Below are 27,236 nucleotides of genomic sequence, written 5' to 3' on the forward strand. Positions count from 1 at the left end.
ATAGCACCATTGAAAAAGATAAAAGTCCACTGGCTATAAGATAACAGCGAGATCAGTGGTCGTCTGACTGTAGTGACCTCCACCAATTGCCTGAACGGTTTGGAGAGAGCAGTCGCTGCAGCTCCAATCATTTTCCATGGAACTGGTGGTGATAACACTGTACTTTGCTCTCTGTCAGTCCTATAGACTTTGAATTAAATGGATACTCCATTCAAATGGGAGCATAAGAGTCTCAGTGATAAGACCCCCACCGATCTAGCAGTTAGCACCTATCCTGTGGATAAATAATAACTTGGCATAACCAGAATACCTCTATAACAATAATTCACTCACTCTACGGGTCCGCTCACACTGGCATCGATTCCCTCATGCAAGAGAATCGGGTTGATTATGCTAATGACAGTCAGCTCAGACTCTGTCAGAGTCTAATCTGAGTGTCATCTTAGTGTGATCCAAATCTCTTACATGAGAGAATCGCATCACAGGTGTGGAGAAAATGGAGAACTTAATTTTTCCATCTTCTCCATTGTCTGTGTAAATCAGACTGCACTCGGATGACAGCCGAGTGCACGCCGATGTTTCACACGCACCCATAGACTTGTATGGGTGTGCGTGATCCGATTATCGGATGCACTTGCAGCATGCTTTTTTATTTTGAGAAAATAATCGCAGATCTGCTCTGCACCATAATATAACATTGGGCAGAGTGCTATCATATAAAACATCACATAGCACTCGGCCGTGTTATATGCCATTGTGAGCGAGCCCTAAGAAGTTTCAATAAGAATTGAAGATGTATAAATAAATAATAACAATCATAATAATAATAGATCTTTAATCCCCCCCCCCTCTTTAAATTAATTAAACAGGTTGGCTAAATCTTCCTTCTCCCTTTTTTTAAACCAGGACCAGCATGATGTAATAAAAAATATATATATAGTACAGACCAAAAGTTTGGACACACCTTCTCATTTAAAGATTTTTCTGTATTTTCATGACTATGAAAATTGTACATTCACACTGAAGGCATCAAAACTATGAATTAACACATGTGGAATTATATACTTAACAAAAAAAGTGTGAAACAACTGAAAATATGTCTTATATTCTAGGTTCTTCAAAGTAGCCACCTTTTGCTTTGATGACTGCTTTGCACACTCTTGGCATTCTTCAAGAGGTAGTCACCGGAAATAGTTTTCACTTCACAGGTGTGCCCTGTCAGGTTTAATAAGTGGGATTTCTTGCCTTATAAATGGGGTTGGGACCATCAGTTGTGTTGTGCAGAAGTCTGGTGGATACACAGCTGATAGTCCTACTGAATAGACTGTTAGAATTTGTATTATGGAAAGAAAAAAGCAGCTAAGCAAAGAAAAACGAATGGCCATCATTACTTTAAGAAATGAAGGTCAGTCAGTCCGAAAAATTGGGCAAACTTTGAAAGTGTCCCCAAGTGCAGTTGCAAAAACCATCAAGCGCTACAAAGAAACTGGCTCACATGAGGACCGCCCCAGGAAAGGAAGACCAAGAGTCACCTCTGCTTCTGAGGATAAGTTTATCCGAGTCACCAGCCTCAGAAATCGCAAGTTAACAGCAGCTCAGATTAGAGACCAGGTCAATGCCACACAGAGTTCTAGCAGCAGACACATCTCTTCAACAAATGTTAGGAGGAGAGTTTGTGCAGCAGGCCTTCATGGTAAAATAGCTGCTAGGAAACCACTGCTAAGGACAGGCAACAAGCAGAAGAGACTTGTTTGGGCTAAAGCATACAAGGAATGGACATTAGACCAGTGGAAATCTGTGCTTTGGTCTGATGAGTCCAAATTTGAGATCTTTGGTTCCAACCACCATGTCTTTGTGCCACACAGAAAAGGTGAACGGATGGACTCTACATGCCTGGTTCCCATCGTGAAGCATGGAGGAGGAGGTAGGATGGTGTGGGGGTGCTTTGCTGGTGACACTTGTGGGGATTTATTCAAAATTGAAGGCATACTGAACCAGCATGGCTACCACAGCATCTTGCAACAGCATGCTATTCCATCTGGTTTGCGTTTAGTTGGACCATCATTTATTTTTCAACAGGACAATGACCCCAAACACACCTCCAGGCTGTGTAAGGGCTATTTGACCAAGAAGGAGAGTGATGGGTGCTACGCCACATGACCTGGCCTCCACAGTCACCAGACCTGAACCCAATCGAGATGGTTTGGGATGAGCTGGACGGCAGAGTGAAGGCAAAAGGACCAACAAGTGCTAAGCATCTCTGGGAACTCCTTCAAGATTGTTGGAAGACCATTTCCGGTGACTACCTCTTGAAGCTCATCAAGGGAATGCCAAGAGTGTGCAATGCAGTCATCAAAGCAAAAGGTGGCTACTTTGAAGAACCTAGAATATAAGACATATTTTCAGTTGTTTCACACTTTTTTGTTAAGTACAGTATATAATTCCACATGTGTTAATTCATAGTTTTGATGCCTTCAGTGTGAATGTACAATTTTCATAGTCATGAAAATACAGAAAAACCTTTAAATGAGAAGGTGTGTCCAAACTTTTGGTCTGTACTGTATGTCTGAGAAATTTAGGTCTAGCTGATGCTGGATTTTCAGACTTTGATTACAAATTAAACCCATCACATTGTACACGAGGGAAAAATGTATATTGTTTTTTTTACTTGAAATCTATGTATTCCATGTAGGAAATGTGTAGCTTCACATATCTGCTAGAAGGTTCTATATTATCTATGTTATATACGTTGCTATTACATTCCAGCACTGCCAGCTCTCCAGCACCAAGGATATCAAGATCTGTCCTTACAAAAACTCTGAGTGTTTCCTTCTGATACTCGGCTTCGACCACGTTATCACATCTTTATGAAATTCTTTCTAAACGTTGTGTTTATCCAGCCAATAACAATTACCATAAACATGACTGTACATCATCACGCCGAGATCTGCCACCAGGACCGCACTATTACATATCTTCTCCTCGCACTATTACATATCTTCTCCTCGCACTATTACATATCTTCTCCTCGCACTATTACATATCTTCTCCTATAGTCGTGCAGAGCATCCGATGATTTGAAACCTGCACTTACTCGAGGGACGAAACTGATCCATTAAACTGCTGTGTGTTTGCCACACGGTAATACATTATGACAGTACGATTGGATATTATGTTTCATTATTCAGGTGACTGCAGGAATGCATGCAGCATTAAAATACAAAAGCGATTTGTGCTATCATTGGGTAGGACAAGGTATTACACCCTTGTGAATAGACAGTGTTACTATTCATTAGAAATGTGACAATATTACAGTAATTGCTCTCATTGCCATAAACATGACATTGGATAAGTCAGCACAACACTGCACGCTGCCACTTCCACTCTGTATACGGGATGTGGACTATTCGGTTCATATGACTTTCCTCTGCACAAATTAATGTTCCAGGGGGGATTTCTTTATTGTATGCAGTGATCCACATTCAGCCATCAGATGAATAAACGGGTATACCAGAGCATCTCGTGGAGCAGTGCATAATTCATGTCCCGTTTAGTTTATGACACCACGTGAAATTAGCTGATGTTGATTTTTCTGAAATATAAATTGACTGTGAAACCATTTATTACACAGATAAAATCCCCAGTAGGGGGACGCAGACACGGCACACAGGAGGAGCCGGCTCTTATATCATTTTTAAACATTTTTGGCAATTCATTTTAGAAGAAACACATTTTGGCAGGCGGATGGATCCTGACTATTGTATTATATCAAATCTGTTTAAATGAGGATAGAATGAATTGAATTCAGTTGAGGGATATAAGCAAAGCAATAATTTACAGTAACAGTTCCGTTGTAAAGGGAATCAACAGTACATAATTACACATACTGCCATGTCCCCTTTGTGCCTACCAAGCACAGCTTTCTACATTCTCTAGAAGCAACGCAATGCTTGGACTGGCTGTCAGCTCTCCCAACCTGAGCGTGATAGCTACATAGAAATACATGCTGTCACACTCCCGTGAGGAGAGGCGACGGCCAGTCCGAGCATTGCGTTGCGATCCTCATCTGAGTTATTCATGTGACTCTCACCTAACTGTTAAAACCAAGAACAGGCGCTGGGTGCACTAAGGAAAGGCCAATCATTGAAATATGTTTTCCCACCCTCTTATCTTCCCTCAATCTCCACCCCCTCCCTCTTCTTTGATTGACAGCTCTAGCTGTATAGAGCCAGAGAAGGGCAGAGATAGATGGAAACCAAACAGGTGGGAAGGTGATTTTAAATCTTTGGCCCCGCCATGATGCACCGAGCGCCTGTACTTGGTATGAACAGTTATCCTGTGCTGACAGACTCCCTTTAAGCGAGTTGATTGATGGCGGTGCTGAGAGTCAGCCCAATCAGTTATTGATATTCTATTCTAAGTATAAACCGTCAATATAAAAGTCCTAGAAAACTTTATTTTAATTCATACTCAGTCTGGACACCAACATATACTTTTTACAATAGGTTCATCTTTATAATCATTTTCTTTTATTTGATCTCTTGCATCTAAAATACAGCAATGATCTTGTTAAGATTATTGTGTCTCCATGGTTACAGACTACAAACAAATCGTGTGTAGTCTGATCACATAGTTATACTTTCTTGGCTATTTTGCTTATTTTTTAAGTATATCTTGTGATCTGCCACTGATGTAAACTGATTTGATTTCACAAATCAGTGATTAAAAATGCTGTGAAAAAGAGCACAAGATGTAGTGCAGTTTTTTTCTGGTACAATGACAGATATCATTATAGTCAATCTTGTCTGCCAAGTAATGGATCAACATTGCCAAGACATTGCCAATATTTTAGTTTTCTGTTTTTATGACGGAACAGAAAACCAAAAGCATGAATACAGATGTGAACCTAGTCTTTAGATCTATTGGGAGTCTGTCATGGTGTTCTTGGTTTTACACAAAACCTTGGTTTAGACAGTTTTAATAAACCTCCCCAAATATGTAGAGCCATGCTCAAGAGTCACAAACAGTCCTCCATATCTCTGTTTCCTAAACTCTTTGGAGTATGCCATGAAGAGGATAAGGCTAGGATTACACAACCATATTTTCTCTCATCTGAGAAAATCGGTCCGATTATGCTAATTACACTCAGAGTTTGATCCGATTTTCCCAGATATGGAGAAAATGGAGAAAAAAAAATTCTAGTCTATGAAAATAAGACCGCACTTGAATGTCATGTGAGTGGGGTCTGATTTTTTCCACTAACTTATTGACTTGCATGGCCAAGTGCGATCTCGGATGCAAATCATGCATGCGAGGAAAAAATCGGACGTGTGCACAGCCCCATAGACTAACATTGGTCCGAGTGTGATCCGATGTTTTCTTGGATTGCATTCGGATCGAAAATATGGTCGTCTGCAAGAGCCCTAAGAGATATTAATGAGGGTTAATTTGACCACACCTAAGTGTTTAGACTTCCAGAGGAGTTACGTGCTAAGCCTGTACAATGTTTTACTTCAGTGTCTAGTACCAAATAATTGTATCATTTTTCAAGTTAATATATCACATTTTATTCATGTTCTTAGTGGTGTCAATTATCTTAAATATATCTCTCCTCCTGTATGCGTCAGCCATGAAAAGCAATCTAGTACAAAAATGCTTTCAAAGATTTTGAGCCATAATTATGATTGAGAATATCACCTAGTAATTGGTTTTGATCTGTACAGAGGACAAAATAACCATGACACGTGTCTGGGGTATGAATGATGTACAGTGTATGCATATCTGGTAAGAGAATCAGAAAATAAAGGTAATAAACACAATTATGTGGGCACTAACATTTCTAATACTGTCTAATTTCACTGCGTAAAGCTGTCTCTGCAGCAACCTTTCTGAGATAATTTATCCCGCGAAGAAGTGATGTGACCTAAAGGCAGCAATTTATATGATGTATTACACAAGCACATCAAGTGCATATGAATATCCTTGAAAGATCAGGAAGCCAGTGGTCTGTCTAGATATAATAGACTGATTTTGCAGTACAGTGTACTAGACAGGCTCCTGGCTCCATTAATTATTGCTATTTGTGAATTCACCTGGTTCACGGTCTAAGAAGCAGTCATCTGATGTAGAAAGAAGTAAGCTCCTTCTCTCTACACCAGGGGTCTAGATCAAGAGGAATCATCTGAAATCGCAGAAAGATGAATCTCCTATATATTATTACAGCAGAACACTCCTTAATGAATGTAATTGGCTTTGATGTAGCCAAGCTTGAACTATCTCTCCAGAGATGGCTTAAGGAACTTGGAAAACTTTGACGTGCAATAATAGTAAACCAGCATTTTTTTTTTTGCAATTAGGATTTTGACATCATTCCTTTCCAATCATACAGTCATGTTCCATTTATAAAAATGCAGCCAGTTAGAAAATGCTAATCAGTCGTCTTCAAAAATGAATCTTCTCATCAAAGATACTTAAACAGGTCACCTTATACTATAGATCTGTAACCTGAACCCACTCCAACATGAATAATGATACCTGCGTGGAAGGGTAAGAGTTTATACTGTTATTTCAGTTGTTACCCCCAAATGACGCTATTGTAACAGAGACTAGGAGGAGGTAATGTGAACAAACTGGAATCAGGAAGTCATTGTGTGGCAGGCACCACATGAGCTGCCTGTGAAGTCTCCTAAGGCTGTGTGCACACGGTGCGTTTTTGGTGCGTTTTCACTGTGTTTTTTAGCGTGGAATTGGGACAAAAATGCTAGGGAATCCTTGTGCCAGCTAATACAATGACAATCCTGAAGTGCTGTGCACATGATCAGGAAATTTCTTGTCAGGATTATCATTGCGTTTAAATGTGCAGCATGTCAATTCTTTGTGCGTTTTTGCCGCGTTTTTCGCCCATTGACTTCAATTGAGTCAGTCAAATCCGCAGCAAAAACGCAGGTATGAAAATACAGGGTCACAGGCGTCGGCTGATCAGTGGTGCCGTAAGTGAGGTCATCGGAGCTCATCAGCTGATTCAACTCCGATGACCTCTCTCCCGGCAGCACAGCCCTATACATTGGCACAGGAGTGATTACATTCCTGTAAATGTATAGCATGCTGTCCTCTAGAACAGTCACATCATTGATTGCTGATGGATTATGTTATCACGTCAGACAGGTGAGGGATATGGTTGTTTTTTATTTTTGATTTTTTACAGGTGACAATGGCTTCAAATGGAATGGGCGTTAGGTGAGCATTTTTGTTTATTATTTTCAGTTTTTTTACAGAGGACAATGACTTCAGGGGATTAGGCGTTAGGTGAGTATACTGTGTTTTTTATTTCCAAATAAATGATTAAAACCGTGTGGACTTTTAATTCTAATAAAGGATTTTTTTCATGCATTGTGTTTATTTCCAAACCTTTACTATGGGGTTAGTAATGGGGGCGTCTTATAGAATAGCGGATTCTTAACTGGCAGGGAGTACCTGCTGTGGCATTAAATTGAGCTGACAGAGATGTGTTTCTTGTAGGCAGCTAGCAAGGAGAGGGCCACAGACTATGTGTCAAACCGGCACTGGAGGTTTAGGCTCAGTGCCCACGAAGCAGAAATGCTCCAGATTTTTTCTGCATCTTCTTGGCAGGAAAAATGCATGCAGATTTTACATGCGTTTTTCCTGCCAGGTAGAAGCGTTTGTCAAGCGTTTTTGCATGCATAAAGCGCTTTTCCAAGCGATTTTAGCATCACTTGGAAAAGTGCTTGACAACTTGGTCACACTATATAAATCCATGCAACCAGCATGGATTTATATAGTGTGACCAAGTTACGATGCTGCAAATGCAGCATCAATAGTAAAAAAAAGAATAAAATGGGGAAGAGGAGACTCTCCTCCAGACCCGGGTACCATCCGCGCATTGAATCGCTTAATATCCGCATGTGTACATGTACTCATGTGGATATTTTGCGATTCAATGCAAGTCAATGGCGGCAATTACGCAGCGTTTCCGCAAAATTAATGGACGTGCTGCGGATTTTTCCGCAATGATAATCCGCAGCGGAAATTTCCACAGCATGTGCACAGCACATGCGGATTATCATTGGAGACCATTGCAGACCTTCTACCAAGCGTTTTTTAAGCGTTTCTGCTGGGGAATTGCCACTGCAGAAACGCTTAAAAAACCTATAGTGGGCACACAGCCTTAGAGATAGAATCCTATTCTGGCCAGACAGGAGACTGGGGTACTGCACCGTAATGGAGGATATTGAAAGTGGGAAGTCAGAGCTGGACCGCTCTAGAAGTATTCTTTTACTCTGAAGTGTCTTGCAACATGAAGATATGCCGTCTGTGACTGTAACTTAATATGAGCCTCCGCTTAAAGCAGAAGAAATGTTTAAGATTTACCATGTTTTCTACTAAGAAATTTTACTATGTTCGAAGTTTGACAGTAAAAATGTTTTTAACTTTTTACTACGGACTCTGGTTCTACTGAATTGTCGCATAAGTTAAGTATAATGTCCCCATACCATCATCCCAGTTGTGGCCCAGAAAAGGGTAAGCAACCAGTCTCCACTAAGCACACGCACACGCAGGGCTACAGTAGCTAGGTGTTTAGGGAAACAGAAAGTGACGTCGGCCAAATCCCCTCCTTACAGGCCCAAGTGAATATGCCGGTGGTCATCTGATAAATGAGGAAAATTCTCCTTCAGTGGGTAATTGGATCGGTTATGCTGGTTAACCCCTTATCTGCAGGTTAATAGGGTTTTTTCACGTGACAGGTTCCCTTTAAAGGGCCCAGGGTCTAGCAGGCTGTGTCAGAGCAGAACTGACAGGTCTCATGGACTGCAATACAAAAGGTTCATGACTAGAAAGGAACATGCGTGGGCTGTATGGTATTTAAAGTATACAATTAAAACGAATATTCAAAAAATAATAAAAAGACGTTTTATATTAAAGGTAAAAAAAAAGAAAAATATGGCCATGTGCCTTTACAGAATAGGATGGGACCAGAAGTTTAGGTAAAATCATATCCAGCACCTGCAAATGTATTCAGGTATTGTGTCTAATATTAAACTATTAGAGCAATGAAGCTAGCTAAAAAAAATATTTTAGCCAATACTCACACTTTGGTAGATAAACAGTTGTGTTTAACTTTCAGCATTATGGAGATTTCTCTTTTTCAAAAATAAATTAATAAACAAATATATTTTTCTTGCTGAAAATAATGATACTGTGCGAATCAATCTGCTCATCTCTGATGGTGAAGAAAAAACATTTTTTTTTTTAATAAAAGATTGTTTTTAGTGTGCAAAAGTAGAAAATATAAAAAAGCAGGTGTCACTGAAATTGTACTGACCCAAAGAATAAAGTTGTCTCATCACTTATACTGCATGATGTCATTTTTTTTTTAACAGGACAGGAAATGGCAATGATTTGGGTGAGAGAAACAGAGGTCAGGAACTGAATTGGGTGGAGAGAGGACACAATATAGGGACTGGTAATGAATTGGGCGAGAGGGAAAGAAATCAGGGACTGGTAATAAATTGGGTTGAGGGGAGAACACGGACAGAGAGTGGTAATGAATTGGAGGGGGACACAAGACAGGAACTGGTAAGGAATCAGGGGGATGGATTGAAGACACAGGACAGGGACTGGTAATGTATTGGTGGAAAGGGAAAACACAACTAGTAATATTGAATTGGAGGTAAACAGGACAGGGCCTAGTAATTAACTGGGGGTGGGAAGGGAGGACAAAGTACAGTGACTAGTAAAGAATTTAGGGAACATATGAAAGGTACTGTTAATGAATTGGAGAAGCGAGAGTATACAGAAAAGGGACTGATAAAAAATTGGGGTGAGACCAGATAGGAACTAGTAATGAATTGGGGGAGGAGAGGGACAAGAAAAAGACTGGTAATGAATTGAGTGGGAGGCAGAGAGGTCACAGATCGATAATGAATTAGGGGGAGAGAGGACACAGAACAGGGACAGGTAATGAATTTGGGAGGGAGAGAACATGGGACAAGTACTGGTAATGAATTGAGGGTATACAAAACACAGTACAGGGACTCATAATGAACTCGGGGGAGATAGGACTTTGTAAGAGGCTCAGGGTGGTAATGGTGGCGAGGGACTGCTGTGTACCCACCACCTGGCTCCCTGACAAAGACAAATGTCCCAATTCTCCTGTGCGTGTGGTGCGTAACACTCACGTTTTGGTCGCAGATCACTGTTGCATTTGGTTCTTCCACTTCAGGAACCACCGCACACACATTAGGGATTTCTACTCATTTTATAAAAAATAACTTTACTTAAATGTCCAAAGTCAACATAGTGGAACACGCAGTATTGGGTACATACTTTTCCTTCTCCACAGTCCATTGCACAGCACATGTTTATGTTCACTGTCCATTTGGTCTGAACTGTTCCTTCCATAGCTGACCCTTTTGGCCTCTGAGACGCTCGGCAGTCTTAAGAGTCCCATGCCATTTTCTCTGTGCTATTCCCCATCCGACTTCCCCTTTTGGGAAGATTTTGAGACACGCTTCTCTGCGGCTCCCGTGGACCATAATCCCGATCATTTAGGGAATGTCCACTTTAGAGTTTCTGACTGACGTTCCTCTGCTGCTGGACAGCCCATGCTCCTGGTGCCCCCTGGACCTCCAACTACTGCTCTCTCACATCTCTCCCTCTGACTCTAACTACAACTACTTGCAATCAGGAAGTGTCCCAGTTCTTCACTGTCCTGCTCCTCCCACACTGGAGCAGCTCCTGAACCCCTTATTTGTTTCCTGACTAATAACTAAATACTTCCTATGCTATTGTGCCCATCTCTGCACTACCCCATTCCTAATCTAACACTCTTTCTATACCTGTCCTATACTGACCCTGTAATTAACACATCAGACAGTATGCAATATGAAACACTCTTATATAAACATAAGGTACAACATTATATTCACACAGGGAAAAGAGGCACATGACCACTCAGGTCACCCTCTTACAGATAGAACATGAATTGGTAATTAATTGGGTGAAGGGAGAAAGGACGGGGACTGGTGAAGAATTGGGTGGCAGAGACAACACAGGAGAGGGACTAGTAATGAACTGGGGGAAGACATATTACAGAGACTAATAATCAATTGAGCAGAAGAGAATGCAGGACATGGACTGGTAATGACTAGGTGGGAGACAAGACAAGCAATTGTAATGAATTGGGAGTGGGAATGAAGAGAGGACAAGAACAGGTACAGATAATGAATTGGAGTGAGGAGTGAGAGATGACAGGAGCTGGAAATTAATTGGGAGGAGAAAGGACAGGGATGGGTAATGAATTGGGTGGGAGAGAGGACACAGGACATGGACTATAAATGAACTTAGGGGGAAAGACACAGGACAAGGACTGGTAATGAATTGGGGGGACACAAGACAGGTACTGTTGGGGAATCAAGAAGGAGGGAGTGAGGACACAGGACAGTGACAGGTAATAAATTGGTGGAGGAGGGAAACACAACAGGAACTGGTATTTAATTGTGGGGAGACAGCACTGGAACTAGGTAATGAATTAGGGGAGAGAGGACACAGGACAGAGACTGATAATGAATTGGTGGAAGAGGGATACACAACAGGAACTGATATTGTATTGTTAGGAGACAGGACAGGAACCACATAATCATTTAGGGGGATAGAGGACACAGGGCAGGGACTGGTATTCATTGGAAGGAGATAGGACGTAGTTGACATTGAGCATGTTTAGGATGCTCTGGATCGACATATACCTGCTAATATCCAGAAACTTCGCACAGCCATTGAAGAGGAATGGACCAACCCTCCACAGGCCACAATCAACAACCTGATCAACTCTATGCAAAGGAGATGTGTTGCTCTGTGTGAGGTGAGGGAAATGGGGGTCACAGCAGATACAGACTGGTTTTCTGACCTCCCTAGACCTCCCTAATATTGTAAAACTGCCTTTCATTGTGGCCAGACTAAGGCACACCTGTGCAATAATCATGCTGTCTAATCAGCATCTTGATATGTCACATCTGTGAGTTGGATGGATTATCTCGACAAAGGAGAAGTGCTCACTAACTCAGATTTAGTCAAATTTGTGAACAATATATGAGAGAAAAAGGCCTTTTGTGTACATAAAAAAGTCTTAGATCTTTGAGTTAAGCTCATGAAAAATGGGAGATAAAACAAAAGTGTTGAGTTTATATTTGTGTTCAGTGTGTATAGTGTCTTCCCTTATTATGTACAGTGCCATCCCTTATTACACAGTGTCCTGTATTTTGTATAGTACGGTCCCTTATTACATATTATACTTCCTTGTTATGTATAGCGACATCCATTATTACACAGTGTCCAATCTTGTTTTATATAGCCTCATCCCTGATTGGATACTATGCTCAATTATTATGTATAACATTGTCCAATTTTACATAGTAGCCTCGCTTATTATGTAGAGCAATGTCCCTTATTTCATAGTTTCCTACCTAATTATGTCTAGTCCCATCCCTTATTACATAGGCATGTACAGTATGTGACTGGTGCTGCAGTGGTGACATTTTGGTCACTGCCAGAAAACAGAAGCGAAGTAACTCACCATAATCTGACTGTTATAATTCATGCATGAAAAACCACTACTGCTCAATATGGCGTGACAATGATGAACACAAACAAATGTTCCAGCTGTTTTTTGGATTAAAAATGATTCAACAAACTTTATACTAGTAGAAGAATTAAAAGGATCATTCCACGTACAGACAACACATGCTTGTACTAATGTGTTGTCTGTGCCTGGACTGATTCTTTAAAGTTTGAATAATTTTTAATCCAAAAAACGTCTGCAACATTATTTTTGTTCAGTTTTGGTCGCTGCTGTGACTTCCGATTAGCTGCAAATCCATTGACTGTCTTAGTTTTGAACTCTGAAAATTACAATCACTTCCTGACATATGTATACCTTCAGGACTTGCTCGGAGTTGTACAGTAGTTTCCATCACCCCAAATTGCCACAATATTGTATTGCAGTGATGGTTCAGTTAAAGGAGCTGTGCCATCACTTGCTGCTTGCTGTTTTATATAATCGACATCCCACTCTAATGGCTGGGATAAGAGATATTTATAATTCTGACTGTTTAACCCCTCAGATGCCACAGCCAATAGTGGCTCTTGCACCTTGAGGTAATCTAAATAACATGTTATTAAAAATGCACAAGCATCAAAAAGTGAGAGTGGATTCCTAAGTTTATATAGTTTATGGGAAAATATACTTTATATACTTTGAAGAGTGTAGTGTACAATGCACTTCTGTTTAGCACATTGTATTGCTAAAATATTCACGTACATATGTGTGAGGCCTAAATATGATCATGTAATGTGCATTAGTAGTAGGGTGGGCTCCTAGAATCAGTTACACGTGTGGGCCCCAGGCATTCCAGTCTGACACTGGGCTTAAGGGTGTAACCAAAGTTAGAAATTTTTCTAAATTTTAGTCAAATTTCAGATGTAGTCATAAAAACCCGCAAAACCTATTGACCTAAATTTATCTGTAACATAAAGTAAAATATGTCTGAAATACGCCTAACGCTGCTCTCTCCAGTGCCGTTCATATCCACTTCTGAGTGACGTCACCGCAGTTGTGACTAGCCAGCTCACTTTATGCGCTATGTGTGACCCGGAAGTCTCTTTTACAATGATAGCCTATGGACCTCATTCTGACTCTCCATAGACTTATATTAGCCACTTCCAGGAGAGTCTCCAAAGTGGTGACATCACTGAGAAGAGGAGCAGAACGGCACTGGACACTGGAGAGAGCAGCGGTAGGTGAGTATATTAATACACTCACACTACATTACATCCAAACACACACTTTTAATAAAAAGAAATATATATGTGAGGGCTTCTTTAAGGTCAAAATTGAAATTGGCCCGATCACTAAGATGTTAACATCTTGGCCTTTTTGATGTGGCATGCTTTTTTGGTTTCACCTCACCTCATTCCGAGAGCTAAAACTTTTTTACTTTAATTTTAACATTGCTATTTTATTTTATTTTCATTGTAAGTTTTGCGTACTATACTCATCTGGTACATAGTAACATTTTACTGTAAATTTTTAAATTGCAAATAAAGAGAAAATCAATTCCAGTCATGTTCGCTTTTGTTGTTGCAGTTGCTGTTATTTAGTAGATTTAGGCCACGTTCACATGCTCAGTATTTGGTCAGTATTTTACATCAGTATGTGTAAGCCAAAACCAGGAGTGGGTGATAAATACAGAAGTGGTGACGTGTTTCTATTATACTTTTCTGATGATTGTCCCACTCCTGGTTTTAGCTTACAAATACTGATGGAAAGTACTGACCAAATACTGAACGTGTGAATGTGGCCTAAAAGAGTTGTTTTTTCACATGAACACAACTACTGTGCCGGATTATCACGGTGCTGTAAATGTAATATGTGCTTTGTGGGCATGGGCTTTATTACGTAAAGTATCGACTACATTATGACCACATCTACAGCTCTCAATTGTCGTAAACTCTTTGCTTCCCAAAATCCCTCTATAAAATGTTCCCTAAATGTTCTTTGTTTTACATTAAAAATGCAAACATTTCCAGACCGGCTATGATGCCCTTAGTGATTTCATACAGACGTAGAGACAGACAGATGAGTGCAAATTCTAACCCTACCAGACTGAATGCGTTATTAAAAATGAACAATGCACTTATAATATGTTCTAACTCTTGACTTGGATGAGAAAGATCAATTGACTTCTTATGCTCCGTAAAATGTCTGCAATCACATGACACGTATATAAATATTTAAACGTCTGGGGCACAATGGGTTTAAACTCTGACATTTTCATTTTCTTTTGTTTGGTTCTTACCAGCTCAAACGAGAGGCTTTCCTTTGTCACGCTGTCAACATCTGGAATATGAGCTTTAGCTTGAGCTTTAATGTAACACTTCTCTCCTCCAGCAAAACGAATTCCAGTAATGCCCTAAAAGATATACACAAATTATATACAGCGGTCATACTCCCGCACGGAGCAGATACTCGTATTTCCTGAGCATGCATGCGTTATCTTCTGCTGCTGCACAGAAATGTTCAATGGATCTCATGCTAGAAGAATAGAATTTAAACAGACTGTGAAGGCGGAATGCATAATGTAGCATGATGGAAGAATGTATGACCAAGTGTAAAAAAAAATATCCATGGCCTCTTAATATTTTTTTCATGCCTCTAAGACCATGATGCATTGCAGTTAGAGGAAAGGAGTTCTGATTTCCATCTTTTACTTTAGTTACATAAACCTATGCCCAACTTTACTGGGTTGTATTCTGCAAGGTAGATCTTTCAGTAGGAATTTTATATTTATGCAGACAAACACGCTGAGAAATGAATAACAGCTCAAATCAATAATGTATATTATTTGTATCTGGGCAGCACAACATAAAATTGCATAACATATCATAAAATAGTCATCCATTATATAAATAGGAAAAGATATCAGTAGACTTCTAAAAAAACAAACATACATGTACAGTGATAAAAGCAATAATGAAAGCCAAGTCACAAAGGAAATATAATTGTAGTTATTGAACACATAGCTGCATCTTAAAGGGTTGTCCACTACTAGGAGAACCCCTTCTCAATCAGAATGTTTGCCCCGTTAAAATAAAACACTTATACTCACCTCTGGAGCCGTTCCAGCGATGTCGGCACTCATGTTCCCGAGGGTCATGTGAGGTTGTTATGTCATGCGAGCCCTGTGCCCAATCAGCACCAGCTTTACTGGCCCTCCCTTTGGACGTATCGAACATCAACATGAAGTCAGGGTAACGGCTGCTCTCTGACTTCCTCTTGATCTTGATTTGTCTGAAGGCGGGACAATAAAGCTGTCACTGATTCGGCACAGGGCTCACATGACATAACAATGTGACTTGGGCCCCGGGAACTGGAGGTGAGTAAAAGTGTTTTTGTTTTAACAGGGGCAAACGTTCAGATTGAGAAGGTGTTGTCCGAGTAGTGGATAACCGCTTCAGAAGGTTGTTCTCAATATTATTAATAGTTCAAATTTCAAAGTGCTTGTAAAAGCAAGCAAATTTGCAAATAACATTAAAAATCATCTCTGTTGTCAAGAACCGAGGGTTTTTAATTTTCAAGTAAGCTGCACGTTGCTTAGGGTATCAGCCAACTCTGAGGTCTATCAGTGGTGTCCAGTCTCATAGGCAAGGAGTGCAGCGCTTGCTAGCTCTTTGCTACAGAGATTGCAAGTGCTGCTCAGAAGTTGACTGGATAGCTGGATAGCTGCAGAGATAAAGCTTCTTATGAATGTAGAAAGGGAAAGCACACAGTTTGGACCTGCGGCTCAACTATTCCACTGGTCCGAACTGTTAATAACCAGGAGAGAAACCACAACCCTTTCCCCGGCAGGCAGGAAGCTGGGAGGCAGGGAGAGATGTGCTCCTGATGATATATCTTGAAATCAACCCTTTAACACATATTTCAGCTGCTTTATGTCACCTAATTTTTTTCTTGAAATTGAAAATGGTTTACTTCTTATTGCTACAGAATACTATATATTGGATAATTTAAATTATAGTCAGACCATTCAAGCTGTTGTCCAGTTACAGCATATTGTCTGACACACAGCACCCCCACCAATCAGTTATTATTTGCTCTGGTGGTATCCTGATGTAAACACTTTGAATGTAGCTGCAAAGTGCATCTCTATTCAGTATATGTGGTTGACGGGACAAATTGTTGCAATGTATCACTTCCCAGGGGGAAAATAAAACGTAAAGAGTTCTTCAAATCCTGAAGCATGTGCCATATATATCTGATAAACAGTTGGGTTTTACTTCTGGGAGTTTCACTAATCTGAAGAATGGGAGTTCCCTACACATTTGAAAATTCTTTTCTTTGCTCACATAAGCAAGTATCTCCATTGCAGTTTACTGTACATAGCTATCTCCATTCTTTTGAATAGGAGCTGATCTACAGTACATGGCAGCGGCACTACACACTGAATAGAGCTGCACTTTGCAATTCCGTTCAAAGTGCTTACATCTGGCGGCCATTGAAGCAAATAATAGTTGCTAATTGGTGGAGGTGCCAGGTGTTGGAACCCTACAATCTCTTATTGATGATGCATCCTTTAGATAGGTCATCAATATGCTGTGACAAGGCAACCTCTTTAAAGCTAAATTGGTCAACCAGAAAACCTTGAAGTCTTCTAGCACAATCCTGGGTTCTCTGGCTGTTCTTATCCGGCTTTTGGACTAGGACAGTCACAGGACTGGGAATACAAAAAATGTGCAACTTTTCAAAACAATTTACAGCAAAGTTCTTTGATGAATTGGGGGCAAAGATGGAAGGAGGAGAAATTGAGCGTGATTGAGACAGAAGCAGAGACAGAGACCTAAACAAGGATAGACACCTTGGTAGAGATAATAATAAGGGTCACAGCTGAATTCAAGGTACATCTATGTTTAATATATATAAGGCTGATTAACAGGAGCCATATGATTTACTGCATTTTATAATCTTTATGAAGTAAATTATATGGTTTTGTTTGATACTAGTAAAAATTAATGTCATGATTAGCCCGTAACATGTGTTAGCACTAGCAGCTAGGCAATATATTCAATTCAGCTCAATACTAGTCAATAATACAATATTTGTAACAATATTAATATAATAGTTAATAATCATATGAATACTAATGAATTAATACTGAGCAGAGTTATAGTTCAGTGTATTGGTTTGACCTTCCGTAGCAATCACAGTCCCTAATTTGGCCCCTCTGGAAAAATAATTGCCCACCCCTGCTATAGTAGATCCAGTTTTTAACACTATAAGGGTATGCTCGTGTGGCGCCCCTGAGGATTCGGTCGCCACAGAGGTACTGCATATCACCCAGAGGTGTGGTGCCTCACTCTCAGGTAAGAAAGGAGTACAGCCCGGGAACCTAACACCTGCATCCAACACTACACTACTCCAGACCAGCTGGAAGGGCAAGATATGTCGCGCTTCCTGCTGAGCTCTGTCCTTGACTGGAGTGGGGGGAACCAAAGTAGGTGGAACCATGTAGTGGGTGTGGGTGGAGGAAGAAGTCAGGGGAGCACTTGTTAGGAGTAGTATCAAGAGGGAAGCCATCTTGGGAGTGTGAGCAGTCTGAGAGGAGAAGTAGAGGGAGCAGGAGCTCTGCAGGAGCTCTGCTCAGGAGGAGGGCCTGGAGAGAGGCCCAGGACAGACTGAGGAGGAGAGGAGCAGGAGAAAGGCGACAGGAACGTAAAAGGGACCCAAGGGGTATGGGAAGTGCTGGAGGCCACCCGTATGCCCGAATCTGCCAGGCGGTGGAGGGGTCAGGTCGCACAGAGGGGACCGGTCCCTAAACTAGCAGAGCTCTTTAAGCCTCAACTAGGAAACCGGAGGCTGTAGTATTTCAGGTACTGCAGCCACAATCCACATCTGTCTCACCAAGAAGGTAGCCATAGTGGACCCAGGGACAGAGAAGACGTCGCCCGACAAGGTCCGCGGTCACTGGATTGGGACACTAGGTGTGAGGTGCAGGGAGACGGCCAGAAGGAACACACAGAAGGGGGTCCCGCTATGTACTCTGGAGGTACCTAAGGGTTGGCTGAACCCCTCCCTGAGTAAGCACAGGACGACGTGGGAAGTTACCCTGGCCCTGGTAACTTGGAGTCTGAAAACCGTGAGTAAAACCCTGAAGACTGCACCTCATCGTCCCTGTCAGTTATTGCTGCTGTGCCATCACTCCCTGCACTACCATGCACCACAAATGCTACTTCATAACAGCAACATCTACACTGCCCTGGAGCTAAACTCTACTTGTGGAGAGCTAAACAAACTCTGCTGCACTAACATCGGCTCCAGAGGTTCTGCACCGCAGCAGCGGCTCCATATAGCCACATACCACAGGTGGCGTCACGAACTATATATAAAAACTATAAATCCCCTGTAAATATTCCCCTTTTGATTGACCGCCCTGGGTCACGGACCGGGTCACCGCCACTGTGACATCTCCCCTAGCAAAGACCGGCCCGGCATCGAGTACCCCACGGCCCAGGGGGCGCGTCACTCGCACAGAGGCTTTTTACATCAGAAAAATCTGATGTGTATTTGCAGTGGAATTTGCAGAGGAAATCCATGGCTGAACCTCTGGTTTTGTGCAATGGACCTGTAGGAAATAACAGCATAAAGTAGAGGTGAGGAACCTTCTTTCTGCCATGGGCCATTTGGATATTTATACCATCCTTCGAGGGCCGTACTAATCGCAATCTAATGCCACCCACAAACTATGTCCTGACGCTGGCACTGGTGTCAGGTTGTAATCTTTCATTGCACGCGCCTCAGTGTTCATTAGAGTGAATGCTACGTCCAGCCCAAGCACTGTGGTCCCCGGGAATCTGCCTGGGGGCAGATAAATGGTCATCGGGCCTGAGGCTCCCCACCCATGGCTTAAAGTAACAGCTTATTCTGACATTTCACTTGTCTTCTGTTTCCAAGGCAAAGGAGACACATGAGGGAACTTGTCTGTACCACCAGGGATCTCATGGCTCCTTTATTGAATATTTTTGTACAACTGCAAATATGTCAGACATGATGGAATACTGGATGATATAGGTACATATGGAAACAGTGCAGCCCGAGCCATATGACAAAAGTAAGAGAATGAAAACCTACCGAATGTGCCCAAAGACACTGAGCCAGGGGTAAACCAAGTATACTGGTTGTAGTCAAATATACAATTATTAAACCTTTAAACAAAGACTACACATATCATAACTAATTCAAAGACATAAATTTATTATTTATATTATAACACCAGGAATAGTGGATTTCAGATGCGCTGCTGATTCCAAGATCCGAAGACAAGATGGTTAAAAGAGAAGTGGTTTATTGTCAACGCGTTTCAAAGTAAGTAACGCATTGATGATAAACCACTTCTCATTTAACCATCTTGTGTTTGGATATTGGAATCTGCAACGCATCTGAAATCCACTATTCCTGGTGTTATAATACAAATTGATTTTCTGTGGATATTGCAGCAGCTGTCAGTTACGCCATAAAGTGGTTGTGTCACACACAACCCCTTTAGGTGAGCATGTCACTCCTATCTTTCTATCCTTTATACTTGGATAAGACCCTATTGCACTTTGCACCTTTTTTATAATTTTATTATTTGCATATAAAAGCATTTAAAACATGTACTTAGAGATGGTCTTATAAATATCAATAAATGAGAAATGAGTGGTTACATTTACATTAATTCAATGATTCAAAATATAACTAAAAATGGTCCCAAAACACAGCAATTGATAGTATTACAGGACAAATTAAAATAGGTACAGTATATAATAGTAGAATTGGGGAAGATGACTTCTTTAAATATGGTAAACTTTCCTAATATATAAATTCCTTTCTGCAATACCGCAGTGTCACCACTGAGGTAGAGATAAATGTAGGAAAAAAAGTGCTTAGTGCATAAAATATTAATTCATAAAAAATGATTGGATTGATAATGAAAAATATATATAACAGTATATGCAAATATCCAATAAAGTGCAATAAAACATATTGGATCAAACAAACCACATCACCTCAGATGTTTGTGCCCGACACACGTTTCACCATAGCTTCATCAAGGGGTAGCTTCATTTGTCTCCACATACATGTTTTAAATGCTTTTATATGTTAATAAAGTTATCTTTGAATCATTTATGGCATCTGTAGTCTTTATAGGTTTAATAATAAGGGTAAGATAATGTAAACTATTTATAGGAACATGGAAACCCTCTTTTAAATGAAAAGATAAGGGTTTTCTCATAAACATTTTACAATTGTTGATGTTTGTTAAATGTTTCGTATAAATGTTTCACATGACTATCCAATTAGTAAAATATTTTTGAAAATCCAATTCTCCTCTAGAGCAGTCACGATAGTCTGATATTTCCTGTTTTCTGTAGACCAGTGGTCAGCTTTGCTGTGTAGACTAGGACTGAATGAGCAGAACTATTCCATTATTATTAGAGTGTGGACCTATCCTATATTGACATCTACTGTATACTGTAGTGCTAGAGGCTGAGATAAGGTAAGATAGAAACACGATTACACCCACAGATAATCTGCAGGCAACTCCCTGGTCACTCTCTGGTAAGGGAGACATACTTTATAACTTTCAGAAAACGATAATAGTCTATGACATTTTTTGTCTATGAGCACCCATTTATTATAGCTTCCCAATAGCTACAGTTGACAATGTTATAGCAGAAAATGAGGCCCCTCAAATTCAAAGACCCCATTTATGCTATATAAGTCTGAAAGTTACTTTAGGTCAAAATAACACCAGCAGTGAATGTTCCTTCTTGAATCAATAATGCGTCCTTGCTAGTCATCAGAATGTATCTGATTAAATGTGTCTAATCAAATGTGTCCGATTGAATGTTTCAACACAAGCACGAGAATAGAAATCAGTCTTTGTGTGCTAAAATTGTATAATCAAACCATATATGGTAAATCCGTTTCCTGCCTTCAGGGTGGATATAAAACCCATGCTTTGTAATAAAGTTTAGAGCTTGTTTGACACACATCCTGTCCTGTGTCTCAGTCTCTTCGAGCTCGTAATCCAAAGGATAGAAGACTCAGAATGCAGTGACCACAGCTGGCGCCTCGAACAGGGACCTTGAGTTAATCTACCCAGGGGTGCTCGACCGGTCCGTGACGTGGGACGAGTGAAGCTCTCTGTTGGTGATATATACAGCGCTGAGGTAAGAATAACTGTTATATTCTACCTAATTATATCACTGCATAGAAGAGACTCCCTCACCCCCGAGCGGTCGGCTCCCCAGGTAATTCACAGATTGTTGTCTGGCTCAGGTCCCTTTGAACCAGTAGAATCCCTCAGATAAATTGTCAGTCCTGCCTTCTATCCTTTGGAAAAACTTAAGAATGAAAGTATGGATCCGATGATTGTGTTGTGGGTGTGTCTCGGGATCGGTGTTTTTGGTCTGTTTTTCTGGCTGGCGTATAAGTCCTGGAAGGCTAGTAGTGGAATGGTTCAGAAACCTTTGTGGCCCATTGTCTAAGTGACCATTGTGTAAGTGACTGAGGAGTCTACTCTAAGTGAGGAGAACCGAAAAAAATGGGGAACCAAAATGCCAAGGAAGGCATTATAGCTAAAGACTTAGTGGTACGCAGAGAAGGGAAACAGGCACTGATTGGAATTGACAAAATATTGTGTAAAGCGGGAATGAATGAGAATGGAGAGATGAATGGAGAGAAATGGAAATCCTTCTTTAACTGCTATCATGGATGGCTGAAAGATAAGGGTCTGTTGAAGACAGTGGATGTATGGATGAATGCATGTGCTCATTTTAAAGGAAAAATTGAAGAATTAGGAGACGGACGTTAGAGACTGACAAAAACCGGAATGACAGATTTTTCTCTCTGTCCGCTCCCGACGTCACCCAGCTCACCCACACCCCAGTACCAGAATTCTCAGGAACCCAATTGTTGTGTTTGCCCCAGGTGTGGACAGCAGAACCCCTTGACAGTAGACATCTGTGTGGCATGTGGAGGACCGAGACCCCACCCAGCTAGTCTATTCCCAATGAGGACAGTAGTTGTGCCAGGAGCACCGGGAGCAGCAGCAGCAGCAGCAGCGGGGGGGGGGGGACGCAGTTGTTCCAGGTCAGGAAGCTCGCACAATGTTAATGTATAGACCATGGAGTCCTTCAGAGCAGTTGGCGTTGATCTCTCAGCTGCCAGACCCATCCCAGTCCCCTATGGGTTTCGCTAGAATGATCACCACCATACAGGATACGTACCATGCCACTAGAATAGATTTGCAAGGGGTAATTAAGGGGAAATTGGCAGATGAAGCTCGGTATGACAGACTGACGGACGAAACTTATAAACAATATGACAGTAGAACGGGCCCTGATGTAGCGGAGGCTAATGATGCAGCAGCCGGGGTTCTGTACGTAAAAGCGTTGGTAAAAGCATGTAAAGACAGGCAAGCAGAAAAGCAAGTTACACTAGAAGATAGAGTGCAGGGGAAGGAGGAAGATCCTAAGGATTATTTCTATACATTAAAGAAAACCTGGTCAGAAATGGGGTTCAACCCCGGAAATAAGACTAGTGAGAGGGTATTAGCAAGTGCTTTCATGAATGGACTAAAGAAGGAGATTGCAGAGAAGGTAAAAGCAAGTAGACCGGACTGGAGATCAGTGAAGGCAGAAGATTTAGCTAGAATAGCTCAGGGGGCACAGCATGACATAGCGCAGGCAAAAAGAGCTGCCAAAATACACATAGTAGAGACGACCCCCAGAAACAACAGAGGCAGAGGACGGACTGAAGGAGGAGGACAGAAACTGTGTTACGGATGTAAAAAGCCAGGACATTTTAGAAAGGACTGTAGGACCAACCCGTATCCAAATTCTCAGAGTACGGGTCCTCCAGCCGACCAAACAACGCCCCCATAGGATGAGGATAACTTGCACATGAACCCCCTCATCTCCTTACCCCCAACTCCCAGTTGTATAGTGCAGGTGAACCTACCAGGGGGACATGAAATCGATTTCCAAGTAGATATGGGGGCCGACAATTCAGCAATTATGCAAGGTGATTGGCCATACACTGACACTGATTTTTCACATCATGTCATTGCCACCCCCTTCAATTCCCCGTCTGTCCTGCTCCCTGTCACCAAGAGAATTCCCCTGCAAATTCAAGGAGCTACTGTACATAGCCAGCTCATGGTATCGCCCCGAGGCCAATGTAATCTATTGGGAAATGATGTGTTGTCCCAATTACAAGCACATATTGAGTATCATCCCGATGGCACTGTCACCATGACCCCAGGTTTAAAACCAAGTACCCTTTGCAAAATTATGTCACTAGATATTGCCAGCATAGAAGAGACAAATGAGTTTCCCCCAATATTGGAGCATGCTGTACCACATGATTTTTGGGCCTCAGACAAAACAGATGTTGGTAGGTTAAGAGTTCAACCAGTAATGGTAAAATTAAAACCAGGAGCAATCTTGCCTCAACAGAAGCAGTATCCCCTTTGCTCGGCTCAGGAGAATGCCATAGCCCAGCAAGTCCAAACATTACTAAACAGGGGAGTCCTAGTCAAAACCCAGTCCCCTTGCAACACTCCCCTGTTCCCAGTAAAGAAAAAGAGCGTGCCAGGACAACCAGCCGCATATAGAATGGTCCATGACCTCCGGTTGGTTAACAAAGCCACAGAACTTCTAACACCAGTTGTGCCCAACCCGCATACTCTTCTGTCACAGATACCTTCTAACTCTCTTTGTTTTTCAGTGGTCGATTTGGCAAATGCATTTTTCAGTGTACCATTACATCCTGACTGTCAGTACCTGTTTGCTTTCACATTCCAGGGTAGTCAATATACATGGACAGTGTTGCCACAGGGTGCCCAGAATTCACCCACAATGTACACTGCAGGTCTGCAGGAAATACTGGAGGGATGGTCTGAACCACATATCGTTGTTTTGCAATATGTCGATGACCTGCTCATTTGTGCCCCCTCCAGGAAGCAATGTCATAGTGCAACTATATCGCTTATGTTGTTTATCACGCTGGCTGCAAGGCATCGAAAGATAAGCTTCAATTTTGTAAATCTTCAGTCACCTTTTTGGGACATTGCATTACACCAGGAGCTCGTCATTTAACAAATGCACGCAAACAAGCAGTACAGGCATTCACCGTCCCCATTAATGTTGCAGCCCTCAGAACTTTTCTTGGACTTGTTTCCTATTGCAGACAGTGGATTCATGCCGTCTCTATTTTGATGCAGCCCCTCTATGACTGTCTTACTCCAACACCTTTTGTACTAACACCAGAGGCAATAGACTGTTTATATTCTCTCAAGAACCGTATTTTGGCTGCTCCAGCTTTGGGTACCCCTAATTATGAGCTCCCATTTACTCTGTATCTTCATGAACAAGCCGGACATGCAGCAGGAGTTTTAACTCAAACACACGGTGATAATCAGAGACCTGTTGCCTATTTTAGTGGCAGATTAGACGCGGTAGCCAGAGGTGCACCATCCTGTGTACGTGCTCTGCATGCTGTTGGACTATTACTCCATAAATCCGCAGACATTGTTCTTGATCACCTGCTCACCGTTCTAACACCTCATGATGTCTACACTATATTGAACCAAGCAACCCGCTCACCTCTCAGCAGCACGTCATCTTAGGTTACAATGTGCACTGTTAATGCCTCCCAATGTTTCTTTACAGAGGTGTACTACCCTGAATCCAGCAACTTTGTTACCTCTCTCAGATCTAAAGGAGGGGTCAGGTACTGTGCTTTATAAGGAAGATCCAAGAGAGGAAGTTCCTCATGACTGTGTACAAATAATGGCACAAGAAACAGCAGGTTTACCTACTGTATTTGAACATGAATTACAAAATGCAGATTTTGAATTTTTTGTAGATGGATCCCGTCATCAGGATGATTCAGGTACTTTCCATACTGGATATGCAGTTGTCTCCCTCAATACAGTAATCAAGGCAGAACCAATGCTCCCACACCAATCGGCTCAAGAAGCTGAACTTAGGGCCCTAACTGAGACCTGTAAACTAGCGGAAGGTAGTATTGTTAACATTTACACAGATTCTAGATACGCATTCGGTATAGCGCATGATTTTGGTCCCATATGGAAGTCAAGAGGTTTCCTGACGGCAGCTGATGCGGTCCAGCAGTTAATTGATGCACTACAACTACCCAAAAAGGTAGCTGTCATAAAGGTAAGAGCACATACCAGACGCACCGACCAGGTAAGCAGAGGTAACGCGATGGCAGATGCAGCGGCAAAAACAGCAGCCTGTAAGCCGCAACAAGGGTCAACAGTACGTCAGTTAAGTGCCCCTAAAAACCCCTTTGTGTCGGAGGACATCTTATCCCAAATGCAGGCTCAGGCTCTGAAGGAGGAGGTTGTAAGTGGTTAACCCCTTAATAACATCTGACGTACTAATACGCGTCTGTGCCCTGGGACTTAAGAGCCAGACCCGTATTAGTACGTCATGGCGATCGCGCGCGCACACAGGCTGTGCGGGCGCGATCGCCGCCGGGTGTCAGCTGATTGTCACAGCTGACACCCGATACTATGTGCAGGGAGCGGTCCTGCACCGCTCCCAGGACATTAACCCCCGCGATGCTGCGATCGAAGTCGATCGCAGCATTGCGGGGGCAAGGGGAGGTGATCGCAGATACTCACCTCCTCTTCCGGCTTCCAGCGCTGTCTGCAAAGGCTTCCCGGGTGTTGCCATGACGACCTAATGTCGTCATGACAACATCCGGGTCACCAGACAGCAGGAAGATTGTTTGGACATGCGCAGTGCATCTCCAAACAATCTTCTCCCTGTCCGGCGCTGACAGCCTGCATGGCACAGGGATGGTGCTGCATTCCTGTGCCATGCAGGCGATCAGAGAAAAAAAAGTGAAAGTCCCAGAGTGGGACAAAGTAATAAACTATATAAGCTTCCAGAAAGTGAAAAAAAAAATTAAAAAAAAATTTCAAAAATATAAAAAAAAAAAAAAAAAAAATCCACCAAAAATAAAAATATAATGTACCCATCAATAAATATTATTATAAAAAAAAACAAAAAAACAATAAAAGTACACATATTTGGTATCGCCGTGTCCGGAACAACCTGACCTATAAAACTGTCCCACTAGTTAACCCCTTCAGTGAACACGGTAAAAAAAAAAAAAAAAAAACGACGCAAAAAACAATGCTTTATCACCATACCGCCAAACAAAAAATGGAATAACACGCGATCAAAAAGACAAATATAAATAAAAATAGTACCGCTCAAAACATCATCTCGTCCCGCAAAAAACAAGCCGCCATACAGCTCCATCATCCGAAAAATAAAAAAGATATAGCTCTCAGAATAAAGCGATGCTAAAAAATATTTTTTTCTATAAAATTGCTTTTATTATGTAAAAGTGCAAAACATAGAAAAACGATATAAATGTGGTACCGCTGTAAACGTACTGACCCGAACAATAAAGCTGCCTTATCAATTTTACCACACGCGGAACAGAATAAAAAAAAACAAAAAAAACAATTCCTGAATTGTTGGTTTTTGTTTATTCTGCCTCCAAAAAATCAGAATAGAAAGCGATCAAAAAATGTCACGTGCCTGAAAATGGCACCAATAACAACGACAAGTCATCCCGCAAA

At 41.6% G+C, this 27,236-nt stretch overlaps 1 protein-coding gene across 1 annotated transcript in view; it reads right to left on the reverse strand.

Moving 5' to 3' along the window:
* Positions 1 to 27,236, reverse strand: part of CNMD (chondromodulin) — a 112,848-nt gene that overhangs the window by 45,786 nt on the left and 39,826 nt on the right. Inside the window, exon 4 of the mRNA XM_073663931.1 lies at positions 14,871 to 14,984. Coding sequence (XP_073520032.1) covers positions 14,871 to 14,984 — 114 coding nt within the window. The remainder of the gene's footprint in view (positions 1 to 14,870; positions 14,985 to 27,236) is intronic.

The sequence above is a fragment of the Phyllobates terribilis genome, unplaced genomic scaffold (assembly GCF_046119375.1).
Source record: "Phyllobates terribilis strain yellow unplaced genomic scaffold, ASM4611937v1 Scaffold_2__4_contigs__length_985480577, whole genome shotgun sequence".
Lineage (NCBI taxonomy): Eukaryota > Metazoa > Chordata > Amphibia > Anura > Dendrobatidae > Phyllobates > Phyllobates terribilis.